The sequence below is a fragment of the Lissotriton vulgaris genome, chromosome 2_1 (genome assembly GCF_964263255.1).
Source record: "Lissotriton vulgaris chromosome 2_1, aLisVul1.2, whole genome shotgun sequence".
Classification (NCBI taxonomy): Eukaryota; Metazoa; Chordata; class Amphibia; order Caudata; family Salamandridae; genus Lissotriton; species Lissotriton vulgaris.
This window is the reverse complement of record NC_141687.1, coordinates 1,018,984,930-1,018,999,815: the sequence shown is the minus strand read 5'-3', so window position 1 is coordinate 1,018,999,815 and position 14,886 is coordinate 1,018,984,930. Positions and strand designations below refer to the sequence as shown.

The 14,886-nt window shown below is 46.2% G+C and overlaps 1 protein-coding gene across 1 annotated transcript in view; it reads left to right on the top strand.

Annotated features, from left to right (window-relative positions):
- Positions 1–14,886, top strand: part of PSMD14 (proteasome 26S subunit, non-ATPase 14) — a 532,244-nt gene that overhangs the window by 234,183 nt on the left and 283,175 nt on the right. Inside the window, exons 4-5 of the mRNA XM_086956618.1 lie at positions 109–228; positions 9,912–9,982. Of these exons, the coding sequence (XP_086812744.1) occupies positions 109–228; positions 9,912–9,982 (191 nt within the window). The remainder of the gene's footprint in view (positions 1–108; positions 229–9,911; positions 9,983–14,886) is intronic.

The window sequence follows — 14,886 nt, the reverse complement described above, 5'->3', positions numbered from 1 at the left end:
TTGCCATATCTTCAGTATTTGTAAGATAATGCGCTGTCATTCAAAATGTTTTAGGTTGCATATGTGAAAGGTGTGAATTTGAATATTTGGTTTCCTTTTAATATTCAGATGTTGAAACATGGCCGTGCTGGTGTTCCAATGGAAGTTATGGGTTTGATGCTTGGAGAATTTGTTGATGATTACACTGTCAGGGTGATTGATGTATTTGCGATGCCACAGTCTGGAACGGTGAGTACTCACTGAAAGTAATTGACTATGCTACTCAAATAATCACATTGCATTTTATATTTCATGATTTTAAAGGTGCGTCATTTGATAACTAGAGCAGTAGCCTTTGTTGAGTTAGATACAATTATTTATTGCAAAAATATTAAGTAATTAGTCTCTAAAATACTCTTTCATCTGAATGTTAAAAAGGCACATCTGTGAATTCTTCCAGTGGTCTGCAATGACCATTCTAAGATTCTTTTTAGCTGGTGACAGGGAAAGTCTTGCGAAGCATTGCTGTAGTACATTAATGTTTTTTCTACTAGTTTTTACATTTTCTTAATCACCGGTGACTTTTCGTCAAACCTTGGCACAACTGTGGTTATGACGATTTCACCTGTCTTTTTCAAAATGTTTTCTGCCCAATTCTGTATTGATACTTGTAATGTACGTGTTGGGTCTAAAGAACATTCTAGGTAATAGGCTGACATTTGAATAAATCCTTACCAACGTCTATCAAAAATAAACATGATCATAAGTGTCTACTCTTTTGCTCCAGGAGTTTGATCCAGAAAAGTGTTATTATATTTTTGTGAGACTTTCCTAGGGATAATGTAACATGAAAATTAATGTTTGTTAATTTTTTTAAAGCTGGTAGCTGTAAGAGATCTCCTAAATTACTTGATTTCTCATGTAAGCCATGGGACATCTTATAGTCTGAATTAATAATGATTGAACTAATCCACGCTAGGTAACCATAATTTAAACTTTTATAATTTTGAATGTATATATATATTTTCTAAATTTCATCAAAATAAAGTGTTTTATGAGAAGATATGGAGCAAAGCAAAATTATTTAAAGCATTTATAAGAATAACTTAAATTCTGTGGCAGCAGAAGATGTCAGGATTAAAATGTAATCCTTAAAACTGCTCCTCTAGTCTGGGTAGTAGAGCAGTCTCACAGACTTGAATTTAACACAGGGTTAAAGGGCGAAATCGCAAACCCCACTACAAAAATTTAAAGGGTTCTGCTCTCATGTCTTCAAGGATGGTGTATTGGTTTATTTTGGAATAGTTTTATATTGTCTTGTTTTAAAATTTTCAAGAGGGGTGTGGTCTAGTGGTCCAACATTGCGGACGCACTTTAGGCGAGCTCCTTCAGCCCACACAACTATCTGCCATAATCCTGCCAGATTACTACATCTCAACCCCCCGCACCGACACAGAAGGTGTAGCAACAAACGTTTAGCCATCGTCCTTGAAGGGTGGCGCTCGGAGTCTGGCCATGAAGCTGGGACGTGGTTGCCAGCACGTAAGGCCTGCGGCCCGGGCCGGAGCTGTGGACGGCAGGGGGAAGAGAGAGGTTCTCTGGAATGGCTGTGGCTGGTGTCAAGGAATCCCTGGCCCGCAGAGACAAAGGGAGCTGTCAATCGGAAGGTGGGAGAGGCAACAGGGGCCTCATGGGTGAGCAGAGTGACCGAACCTGAGCGGGCCGGTGATCTCAGTGAATAGGGCGGCAGCCGGGGCCGCTGCAGCCAAGGTCCGGGCCGGGACACCTCTTTGTGGGAAGGCATAGGTCACCTGGTTACCTGCTGAGTTAACGACATGGATGTCGGAGACGGAGGGCGGCGTCTGAGGGTCCTGGAACTCCCAGTCGGGAGGCTTTGGTGGACTCGCCTGGCGGCTGGTGACGGTGGAGTCCCCTCCTCACCGTACCCAGTGTAGTACGGAAGATACCACATAGGAGTGGCCCGCGGCATATGGCTGTCCACCGGAGGGGCTGTGGTGGACGAAGTGGGGCTCACACGGAATATCGGCCTAGCTACCTATTCTTTCAGCACTACACAGTAGCATTGACAAGACATGGTGTAGGCCAGATCAGTTCAACACCAACTGTTCCGTCGCGCGACGCAGTGGTGCATCCGGTAGGGGTGGGGACGCTTTCCTGTCCTTACAGGCAGCTGGGCTAGGTCCCAGTGCAGCTTGTGGCGCACACCCCTCCCCCCTGGCACCAGCCAAGCTAGACCATAGGCCCTGGAGCTTCCCGTCTCCACTCTAGCAGCTCGGGCCCGTGGGTGACAACGCCCTGTGCGAGACTGACCATTTGACAGCCTGGGCCCCGGTGACAAGTTGAGGATGACTGCTACAGCCAGCTGTCGAGGTGTGGACACTCCGCTGGTGTCAGAGTCTACCATTATCCTGTGCTATCACTACTTCGCCATGATGAAGGATAAGCTGACAGGCCAAGCATCAAAACAAAGCACAGTAGACAGGTTCACGGGGACAGGCGCTATGGCGACCACGGGTGGCCAGGGCGGGTCCCCCGACAATACCACTATGTTTGCTCCGATAACTCAATTCAGAGATATACTGCAGGGCAGACTTTAGGCTGTGGTTCTGATGTGGTGTTGCTTCGCCTGGACCTGTGCAATGTGGTAGTGTTCCATACTCACGCTGAAACCATGGTCTCCAGCATAGAAGATGCTGTCTCCACGCTCCAGGTAAAGGTAGACACCCTCAAGAAGCTCACAAGAGTCCTGGCAACATGTGTGGAAGATGCAGAGGGAAGAGCCTGTAGGAATAACCTATGCTTTTTGGGCTTTCCTGAGAGCTGCAAGGACACAGATGTGGTCATATTCCTGACTCAATGGCTCAAGATGTGGATCCCGGCGGATGTTCTTTCCCCCTGCTTAATAATAGAGTGAGACCATAGTGCCCTGGCTGCGAGGCCTCCCCTGGGTGCCAGACCACGGCCTATCATTGCTAGGATGTTAAACTTCCATGACAGAGACCCTATCATCAGGCAGGTCAGATCTCCGGACTCGCTTACTTATGATTCCCATTGCATAACGATCTTTCCAGACTATACTAGACTAGTTCAACAGCAGCGCCAGTCCTCGCGGCGAACCTGAAGATCTCCTACATGCTTCTGTTTCCGGCCCACTTGAGAGTCTGCTATAAGGATCGTACCATGTTTTTCGACACGCCCAAAGTGGTGTTCACTTGGACCGATGAGATATGCCAGCTGAAGCCCTACATGCCTCCACATCGGTACTCTTGCTCTTCGTCTGGAGACCCAAGGCAGATTCAGAACCAAAAAAAGGACAAGTGGTGACATAGATTGCGATTGTCATGACGTTCCAAGCTACTCTTTGATGACCAGGCGGAGTCCCAGGAGATTGAACATTCGACTTTCAGATGTGTAGTGTATGGCAGAACGAGGAGAGAAGGATGCAATGCTATAGCTGAGCTTGAGGATTTCAGTAGGACGGTATCTACATGGGTTGTCCCAGTGGAGAAAATTACTCTGAACTTTCCGGAATACTCTATTCTTACGGGGGAGTTTACTTGGGTATCAATTGGACGGTTTGCGTGCCCGCTCCCTGTTGGGGCTAGTGCAGTATTCCTTCCGCGACAGATGCTTCAAGGAAGTTTGAGGTATTGGGGTGGAGGGGGGAAGGGTTTATAGAGGTCTACAATTTTTTGTTGTTGATCTTACAGCAAAATCTGAGTTCTTGCAGTGTGACTGCCCAACGTGTCAACGTTTCATACCTAGGTGACAGAACTAAACACTGGTTTCCTGGGGGAGGCTCCACACAGTGACCTGAAATGTCCTGGGAGTTTTAGATGAAGCGAAGCGGGGAGCCATACTTATACAGGTGAAGCGTCTAGGGGTGGATATACTATTACTGCAAGAAACCCATCTTCTGTGGACTGAAACCACAGGCCTAGCTCGCTTCGGCTTCATATGCATATTTCACACTGGCTTCACAAGGGGTTGGCCATATTGATACATCATCAGTTTTCCTTCCAATCCATTCAGTCGTGGGTAGATGTACAAGACAGGCATGTGTTTGTACGGGGGATCATTGATGGAGAACCCTTAGTGATATGTAGTGTTTATCCCCCCCACCCCTTTGCCAGACATTTGTGGAACAGATAGTAGACATCTGGGTGTTCATAACGGAGTGGTTAGCGATCATAGGCAGAATGTTGGAATGATGTGATACACCCTGAGCGAAATCGGTGTAGGCCCTCTGGGAGGCTTGTGGCAAAGCGGGAGTCCCATTTAGGACCATTGTTCGGTATACTGAAATGGATTGACTCATGGAGGGCCAATTCTCAATGGAAGCAGGGTATACATTCTTTTTCTCTCTCCATGGTTTATTCTTCATGCTTGAATATCTCTTCGTTCCCGGGGTGCATGCTCATAGAGTTCATGCCCTGGGTACTCTCTGATCCTTCCCCGGTGGAGGTGAGGTTCCTGGTATGCATGCGGAGGCCTCTGCTTCCCTTGATGCTATCTCCATATCACATATACCACCAGTTCTATAGAACACATATCCATAAGGCCTTGCTTGACTAATTTTCACTTAATGAGGCGACTGCCTCATCTGCGGAGGTCCTGTGAGAGGCTATGAAGCCTACTATATAGGGTGGTGAAATCAGCTTTTTTGCAGCTGAGCGCAAATGACACCATCAAAAATTACTGCAGTTGAAGGACCATATATTGGAATTGGAGAGGTTTGGACGGGTGGGTGATGAGGGTGAAGCTCAAACAACTGAGCCTTATGCAACAACTGTGTTAAGGGGAACTGCAGGGCTGGCCTTGCAGAGTAGGATGTATTTAAGGACTTGCCTCCAAGGGCTTTATCAGCTGAGGCTCGAGACTCACTCAAGGCCCCCCCTTACAGTGGAGGAATTGGTGATGGCTGTTTTAATCTAGAGAATAGTTATGATGTTACTATGTCATGTCTGGAACCCAACTATGTCATAGAATGCAGTGATGTAAGCCTCTAACAAATTGGGCATTCGAGAGCTGACCTTCCTGCTGTACAGTTGGTGCTGTGCGTTACGCTTGAATTCCTGATTAAATATCTACACTGCTACTACTTGTGGAAGTCGTATCTTTTCAACACTGGCGACAAGGTATTTTAGCCTGATCGGAGGCAGGCACCCTTCAACACCAACTCCCCTGTTCACCTGGACTTTCCGATTTTTATCATTGCCCTCACCAACCACCAAGAAGCTTTTCCTGTTCTGTGGATGTATTTTGAGTATGGTGTCTATTTGAATTGTTTTCTACTTTGTGAACTTTTCTGGAGGAGGAGTGGAGGAGCGCAAGTCTGCTGCTTGGCTCACCGTTTACTGCTGCTGCTGAGCCATCTTTCAATCTCCCTCGCGCTCGCGTATTCATCGCTGTCTTCGTCTGGAACGCACACTGTACCCACGCTGCACTCCAGCGTAAGCGACGTTGTAACTACGCGTCGTTGTCATTGGAATGTGGCCATTTTTAATTTCTTTTGTTTATTCGGCTGATGGAGATAACTTGCCAACATGTTCTGAAATGGACTGACAGTTATCGATCCCACGCAAGGACACACATGGTGAGACTGGGCAATGTGTTTACTGTTTTTTGGCAAAGTACAGCAGTGATTATCCTATACAAAAACTTTTATATTAAGAATGGACTGTTTTTATTATTTTTAGCCTAACACAGCTGTGACAACTGCTTTTGGGGTCAATCTTTCTTTACAACCACCATGATTTTACACTGGTCATGGCTTCCTCTACAAGTATGTCTCAACCACCACCTTTTTTATCGGAGGAAGGCGAACCGATTCTCTCTTGGAAAAGATGGAGAAACTTATTTGACTCCTATATAGTAGCAATTGGAGGGGAGAAGTTCTCAGCTTTCAGAAAACAAGCTATCCTTCATAATCTGGGAGTGGAGGGAAGGAACATTTACAATAGCATGGATCTTATCCCTGTTGGTAGTGGGGATGGAGAGCCTGCTGACGTTTACGAAATGTCCATGACCATGTTAGAGAAATATTTTGGTCCCCGCATTAATGTGGTTTTTAGAAAGACATACATTTTTTACTAGAGTTCAAGGCTCTGTTGAACGGGTTGGAAGCTAAATTGCATCTCTTAAGACTTTAGCAAGGACATGTGAATTTGATGAACTCTCGTATTCACTTCACAGAGCTCAGCTCATGAGATGCACTAATAGCATTCGAGTTCAAGAAAAATTGTTGTCGAAAAACCCGTCATTAATTGAAGCTGTTGCTATTGTGAAAGGTATGGAGAACACTTCTACTTGGGTGAAGGAGATGAGGAAAAACCGGGAGGACAAAAAAGAAGTACAAAGTGATGTCCATGCAGTAGTTGACTGTGAAACCTTGGAGAATTAGATAGTATTGCTAAAGTCTCGTCTATTGAGAAACATAAAGTCTTGGATAAAGATGCACGGTCACGTGGTTCTCCCAGAGGGGTGCTAACTAAACCAGACCGTGAGAATCTACCTCCTAATGCCAGTAATATTAGTGCTAATGAGAAAGCTTGTGGTGAACGTCCTAAACCTAATTGTTTTAGATGTGGTAGCTTTTCGCACTTCTCTAATTATCCTCACTGCTTTGCCAAGGAGTCGATTTGCAACAAATGTGGTGTTAAAGGGCATTATGCCAGGGTTTGTAAATCATCATCCTCTTCATCCTTCAAAACTCGCAACCCTGAGAAAGGAACTGACACTGTGCGTACTGGGATACTGCATTGACCACAGCAAAGATGAAGTTGATGCTGAGAAACTAGTGATGAGTGTTGGACAGGGTAATGGAGAAGTTGATGCTGGAAAAATAGTGATGCCTGAATGTGACATTTCTGTGGATGGCTATGACTTTGTAGTTCTGGCCAATTCAGGCTCACGGTTCACTATGATTGGCAATAAGCAATGGGATGAGATTGTGGGGATAAACAGTATGACGTTATTGCCACCTGATATAAACCCAGTCAGTTATGGTGGCGTGAAAAGTGATGTTTTAGGATATGTCGAAACTTATATCTGTTTTAAAGGGAGATGTACAGTTGGTAAAGTTAAGTGGCTGTGAGAGGGGATAATCTTTTGGGATGGAGGCACCAACGTGACCTGGGCATATACTCAATCCTAGTGCACGAGATCCCAAAGACCAGGTTATGTTAGTAGACTGTGAAAATGTTGATCACGTTTCTGGTTATTTCAAGAAGTTTCCAGAAGTTTTCACAGATACCTTGGGATGCCTTAAAGGTTTTGAGCACCGGATTGTCCTCAAAGAAAGACCTGTACCCTGTGTACATAAGGCCAGAAGGGTGCCCAATATGATGATCGCGGTACAAAAGGGGCTGGTGATGGACGGAGCATCTGAATCAATCAAACACTCACACCCAGTCAAAAGATCTGGGTTTAATCCATCACCGTTCTTTAGCCTACTCTGCCACCCCAGTTCGGACATGGCCTTATGCAAATCAGTCTGACCCTGTGCCTCATGGGAACAGTCCAGCCTGAACTGCCAAGCCATGTCTTCCCTGGACCGGAAACAAGCTTCCGAGGACCGGTTTCTGGCATTCCAGCCGTCTTCAGCCCGGCTTGCTTGAATCCAGATACACTAAATAGAGTGGGTAGGGTGTTTTTCTATCTCCCCTCCGCCTCCTCCTCCTTGATTTCAATTCACCAAGGGGATTGTATCCTATGTATATATTGCTCTGAGGGTGTTATAAAGTGTCCAATGAAATCCAGCATGATTAAAATAGTTGAGAGAAATATCATCCTAGGCTCTATTAGGTATAGGTATTTATCGCCCTTAGAACATTGTCTAATTGTACTTATTGTTTCATATAGGTTATACACGCCGTTATAAGAAGAAAGCTTGCTTTACACATATACATTGTCCTGAAGAAGGTGGCATAGAGAAATATATGAGCCACCGAAACGCGTCGACGCAACATTGAATGTTACATCCAAAGAACCATACGGGTGTCGCCCTTGATGAAATAACTTATGGACACCCGTTCTAAGAGATAAATATTGAGTTCTATATGGAGTAACTAACTAGAGATGCTTCTTACTTGTTTGTACTACACTTGGTAGCTAGCTTTCAGATATTTAGATCTATGTACACAGTGGTATATTTTTAATATAATTTGATTTTTTAACTCTATATTGTGCTATAATGACTGGTCAATATGACTTTTTAACTGTTTTGTATACACTGATTGTTTTATGATTGTTGTAGAACATACTATTATTAATTGTATTAAAGACACACTGTATTTTTCATATTCAGTTCTGTTGTTATTCTGATGTCACTTCATCACCTTTGAGGAACCGAACTTGTCAGGAATGGATGCCTGATATAGCCGAGTGTGAGTTATTGACTAGGGGAACCTTCCACCACCAATATTGTTTGGTGGGGATTTTAATAGCCCCAGGAGAAATCCTCTTTTTTTACCTACACACTTTTTATGGACAGATGATTGTCAAAGAGCTTTTGTTGACTTTAAAACTGAAATTGGAAAGTTACCGACCTTAGGGCATTTTGATGTCAACCGGAAGACTGTGCTAACTGCTAATGCCAGCCTTAAGGGGTTGGACTCGTGCTCTCTCAGAATGTGGACGGAGAAGAGAGGACAGTCGCTTTTGCCTCTAGGGCTCCTAGGGATGCAGAAACCAATTATTCATGTATTGAGAGGGAAGCTCTGAGTGTATTTTGGGCTATTCCTCCACCCATTTTGCATAACAATTTGGAAGAATAATAAAATCGATCAATGTGCTGTAGCCTCGGCCTACAAACATGGGGCTAAATTCAACAGGTGGGGAACACAACCTATTAGCCAATCCTAGGTCATGTGTTGCCATGACTTCATTAAAACTATCACCCCTATTTGAGTGAGTGAAGTGAGCCATTTGGCCCTGGTCCTCATCCTCCACAACCCCAAACCCACACGAGGTCTGTGAACAAATGTTGGTATTAAAATCCCACCCCATATAATAATGGACTCCTTCCCTGATGCATCACTTAACTTCTTGAGATCCTCATTAAGGCCATGTAACATATCAGTGGCGGTACCCCTATCTGTATTGTTATATAAATTAATAATCACTAACTCTACCAGTGAGTACACATTGATGACAACAATTTGGTAATAACTAGACGATTTTACTGTTTTTATCCACACAATGCCCAGTAAATTTGAAATATACACACAAATCCCCCATTTGTGCCTCCCACGAATCGAACGACATGCAGGAATATGAAACGTTTTAAAACCATCAAGGTGTAATTCATCCAGTAGCCAAGTCTCCTGCAGGCACAGAATATCAAAATTCTTAATAAAATCTCCCCATATCGGGTTGTTGACCTTTGATTGTAGCCCAGAGATGTTCCAATAGACTATCCTCATCCGCCCTGGAGATACATAGATTGAGTTGCTGTCGCCAAGTCCCTCCAATCCCTGTCTTCATCCTTTCTTAGATCTCGAAGTACAGGGTCTCTTCTATCATATCTTCCAACTGTTGCCGGCTCAATTTGTGTCGTCTTGGTCAATTGTACATTTTGCTCCTGATCTACTGTACCTATGCTTGAAAAGTCACCCATTTTATATATAGGCAAACACTTAATTAAACTTGTACTATCATGGGCCGATGGGGACATTGCTACTTCTAGGGAGGCCTTAGTCAGTGACCTGGAATCGTTTTTCTTAAATTTCTCTTTTATAGACCAGTCTGTTTATTTATATTTGTCTCCAAATATTTTATACTTTCAGCCCTGGATTTGAAAATTAGAAACAAATATGTAGAGGTTTTTTAATGGTCTCCTGTATGCTTGCAGGTGTAAGGCTTTGTATTGTTTTTTTTTTTTTAAATGTCTGTCTCTTCTCTTGAAATAGGGTGTCAGTGTGGAGGCTGTTGATCCTGTATTTCAAGCCAAAATGTTGGATATGCTGAAGCAGACAGGAAGGTAAGCACTGTGTGTAGATTAATTCTATTTATTATATTCATCTATTTAGTTTACACTAATGCTTCAATGATTGTAAAAGGGATTGGTCTGCGAAACGCGATGTAAGCCATAAAATTTATATGAGAAGTCACACTAGTATCTTCCTCAACAAAACCCTTTTCAGCATATAAATGACATCGCTTTCCGGCATAATCCGATCACAAAAAAAATCACCATCTCCTCCTCTCCCTGACTGACAAAACTACCACCGCCAGAACCAACTTCATCATATGCATGACCGTGGTGCAGAGGGATGCGAACCAACTGCCTGCAGCTCTACTCTGACAAGACGGAAGTACTGGTATTCGGCAACAGGACCTCCCTTTGGGGCTTCACCCGGATGGCTGTCTGATTTAGGACTAACATCCCCGACCAACAGACTACGCAAGAAATGTAGGGATCATCCTCGACGATCAGCTTAACATGATGGATCAAGTCAATGCAATGTGCCCCTCCTGCTTCCACAGAATATGCATGCTGCAAAAAATCTTCAAATGGTTACCTCTGAACAACAAACAGTCAGTCATGCAAGTACTTCTCACCAGTACGCTGGATTACTGCAACACTATACCGGAATGTCCAAACAACTCCTGCACAGACTCCTAACCATCCAGAACACTTCCTCAAGACTCATACTCCGCCGCGAGACTAGCTCGTTTGTGTGGAGGGAGTCTGGTTCTACTTCCGGTTAAGAGGAGGTTGGCGCTCTAGTGGCACAACCCCCTCTACATAACCGGATGCTATTCTCGTCGCACAGCGGATGCGCACTGGCAGTGTGGCTGGAGTGTTCTGCTGACAAAGCCTGTTTTTAACTTCGCCCTTGCACAATTTTATGTATTTGTGTTTTATGGATACTGCTGCCTAACTTCACACTTACTCTGCACTCTTGATCTTGGCCATTCCTTCCCGGTCCACCGCAAAACTAGCTTGTTTGTGTGGAGGGAGTCTCGTCCTACTTTCAGGTAAGAGGGAGGTTGGCACTCTTGTGGCACAACCCCCTCTACATAACCGGATTCTATTCACGTCGCGCAGCGAGCGCGCCGGGGGCGCGCCAAAGGCAAGCCCGTCTGCACCCATCTGCGCCCTGGAGCCGCCAGGAGCCAGGGATCCTGTTGAATTTGTATCAGACCATGGCCCCTATTGAGCTTTGCATACTCTACCAAAAAGCAGCTGGAGCTGAGACCCAATCCCTGCTATACCTGCTGGTCTGATACATGGCCAACCTCTGATGGCCCTTTTTTATGCCTAACCTGCCAGTTTCAAGGTATTTCTGACGATATGGTACCAATTCATCTTTCCCCTCGCTGTGCCTCTTTTAATATGCAATCCTCTGCCACTCAATCCGCCACATCTGGCCGCTTTAATTCAGGACACCCCTTAACCAACATAGGCAAACTTTCCCACAATACCCAGACGGGGTGGAGAAGTCTGCTATGTAATGTTAGATCCTTACCCAAGCTTTCTGCCGACGTTTGGGATATCCTTTCCTCTGTGCAGCCTAAACTTGGTTTTCTGACCAAAACATGGCTTAAGCCCCACTCCGTCCCTTCCATCACTCTTGCTTTGCCTGAGGGCTTTAGGCTCATTCGGATGGATAGACTATCAAAGGTAGGGGGTGGAATTGCTGTAGCATATAGAGATAGCATCAAGGTCACCATATTAGAGCAACTATGTAACACGACTATGGAAGTTATGGTCTTTCGAATAGATTTCTCGTCCCAAATGAGCTGGAAATGGGGCCTAGTTTATCGACCCACTGGTCCTCTAACTGAATTTTCTTTACAACTCACCAAATTAATTTGCCCTAATGTGATCGCGAGCAGTAATTTTTTACTGCTGGGCTATTTTAACATTCTTAGTGAGTGCACTTCTAATGCGGACACCGTGACACTCCTGGCAGACATAGCCCTCTTAGGATAATCTAAGCTTAACGAGGGCTCCACGCACATAGCAGGCCACAAATTGGATATTATTTTTTCCAACTCCTCCAACGTTTCCTGTGAGCCTTCGCAACAACTACCATGGTCAGACCATGCGTCAATTGAATTTTCTATTCAGGCCCTAAGGAAGACAAATAGCTCTAACCCTGTTACCCATAATTCCTGCAGAAAATGGAAGAGAGTTACCCCGGAGAGCTTCCAAACTTCTTTTGTAGGGCCTCGGATCGTAACATCAGACAATATAGAGGATGCCCTCGCCAAATACAATCTGGCTGTTTCTCGCGCCAATGACTAGATAGCACCACTGAAATCACTCCCCAACACTTCCAAGGGCCCTCAGTCTGCTTGGTATTCCCCTCAACTTCCAGCTCAGAAACAACTCTGTAGGAAGCACGAAAAACAATGGCGTCTTACCCATGATGAGAAAGACAGAGATCGTTTTTTTGCCTCTCTTTCCGATTACCATGGGAAAATTAAGGCGGCATGCAAAGACCATATAGACTTCAATTGGATCAGGCTCACAGCGACCCCAAAGTGCTATACCGCATTTTCCAGGCCTTTACCCACCCCAAAGCTTGTGAGAACCCAGTAGCTCCTACACAAACACTGTGCAATGACATTGCAACCTTTTTCACACAGAAAATAGAGATAATTTATGACAAAATAGTTATTCGGGGAGTCAATCCGTAAATATTACACCTCTTGCTCAGCCTGCACAGACCACTGCCCAGCTACTTGGAAGCTTTTCCCCAGTTACACAGGTAGAGGTAGAAACACTGATTCGTACTGTTAGTTCAGGCTCCCCCCTTGATATTATCACCACCTCTCTTGCCTGTCAACTGTCCCCCTCTATAGAGTGTCTTCTCAATCTCTCCCTGAGAGAGGGCCACGGTCCTTTCAAATGGAAAGCAGCACAGGTCATGCCTATCCGCAAGAACATCAAGGCCCCCGCTGACTGAGTTCTCTAATCTCCGTCCCATCTCCCTCCTCCCTTTCCTGAGCAAGTTACTGGAGAAGCATATAAATAAACATCTCTAAAATCATGTTGAGCTGACTGGTAGTTTAGATCCTTCCCAGTCAGTCTTTTGGCCTAAATACAGCACAGAATCAGCCCTACTAGCGGTCACTGACAACATCAGGATGACCCTCGATAGGGGTCAGTCCACGATTCTGGTGATGTTGGACTTATCCGCCGCGTTTGACACTGTTTCACGTCAGATACTGCTCAGGAGACTGGAGGAGATTGGACTTAAAAACTCTGCTCTTCAGTGGCTGACAAGCTTTTTTTTCCTCTCACTCGCAGACCGTCAACATTGGCCCGTATCGTTCAGCACCTACAGAACTGTCCAAGGGAGTACCTCAGGACTCCTGTCTGAGCCTGACGTTGTTTTATATCTATGTGGCTCCCTTGGCCAATCTGTTAAAGATGTGTGGGTTTATTCCCATCTCCTATGCTGATGATACTCAGCTGCTTTTTCCGTTCGAAAAATTTACTCCATCAGTTCAGGTGTTCTTTTCCTCAGGCATGAGAACTATCTCCCAATGGATGAGTAGTAATTTCCTCCAGTGCAATGTGGGGAAGACTGATATTATGCTCTTCGGAGAGGCCCCATTATTATGGACTTCTAATTGGTGGCCAACTGATCTGGGTACCACTCCTGCTCCGTAAACCAGTGTTAAAAATCTAGGCGTTCACCTCGACCGGGTTCTTACTTTGAAGGAGCACGTTGCTCAGACAGCTGCGTCCTGCTTTCACACGCAAGGCTTGTTGCGCCGAATTGTCCTTTTGCTCCCTGATTCAACCCAGAAATTGGAAAGAAACAGGTTAGTGTTAGATTCCTTACCTTAGAATATCCCCAGGCATCAGACTGGATCCGGAAAGTTTTCGTCAGCGATACCCCTGTGCGTCGCTAGGCATCGTCTGCGGCTCCGCGTCCGTCGTCGTCTGCGTGCTCGCCGGGATGACGTCGTCGGATTACTTAGATGCCGCCCTCGCGCGCTGATGTCACTTCTTCTTTTTTCCGTGCCAGCAAGCACAGATCCGGGAAGAGCAGTACTCGATTCAATTTTTGACTAACTTTTTGATCTCTTTTGATCACTGTTCGAATCGACCCTCGACTCGCGGTGCCGCTAGGGATGCCTGGTTTTAAACCTTGCGAGGACTGTCACCACCTGAAGTCCCGGTCGAGGAGGAAGTCGAGGGGCCGGTCGCAGAGCCGCAGTCATCGCCGCTCGACGAGCCATCTCCATTCGTCGGGCTCCAAGTCTTCAGGTAAGTCGAGGCATTCGAAAAAGAAGTCGAAGAGGCGTCATCGCTCTTCTGACTCCCCCGACGCTCGCGCAATGTGGCCGGGGGTTTGGGTGACACCGCCCACACAGCTCCGTCGGAGCCGCAGGTGCCGTGGCCAGCTCCATACCCGCCGGTCCCTGGGCTGCACGCGACACCGGAGGAGGTCCGCGCTTTTCTCACGCCCATGAGGTCAAGTTTTCCTCCGTCGGAACCTGCTGAGGTGCCTTCGGGCCCCGTGGGTCCGACTGGGAGCCCTAGCAGGCCAGCTGCTCCGGCCCCAGCGCCGTCGGGTGCTTCAGCCCGGCGCGGTCGACTCCGGTCCCGATGCCGCAGGGCTCCGCAAGATCCAGGCCGTCGCCAGTCGACCTAACAACTCCTCCGCTGGCGCTGACCCCAAGGGTGTCGCTCCCTGCGCTGTCTCCAGACGACCCCAGTTTCTGCCCTGGTCCGGCATCAGACCGGCGCCGCTCCACGCCGTCTCCGGTGGGTGAGGCCTTCACCCTCGACACGGGTACATAATGTTTACCTGATTATCAGGAGATGGATGACTTGAAGGACTGGGAGGGGTCTGAGGACCCTCTGGCACTGCAGTGCCAGTTGAGTCGGGTCACAAGAGCTAAGGGAGGCCAGTGGTC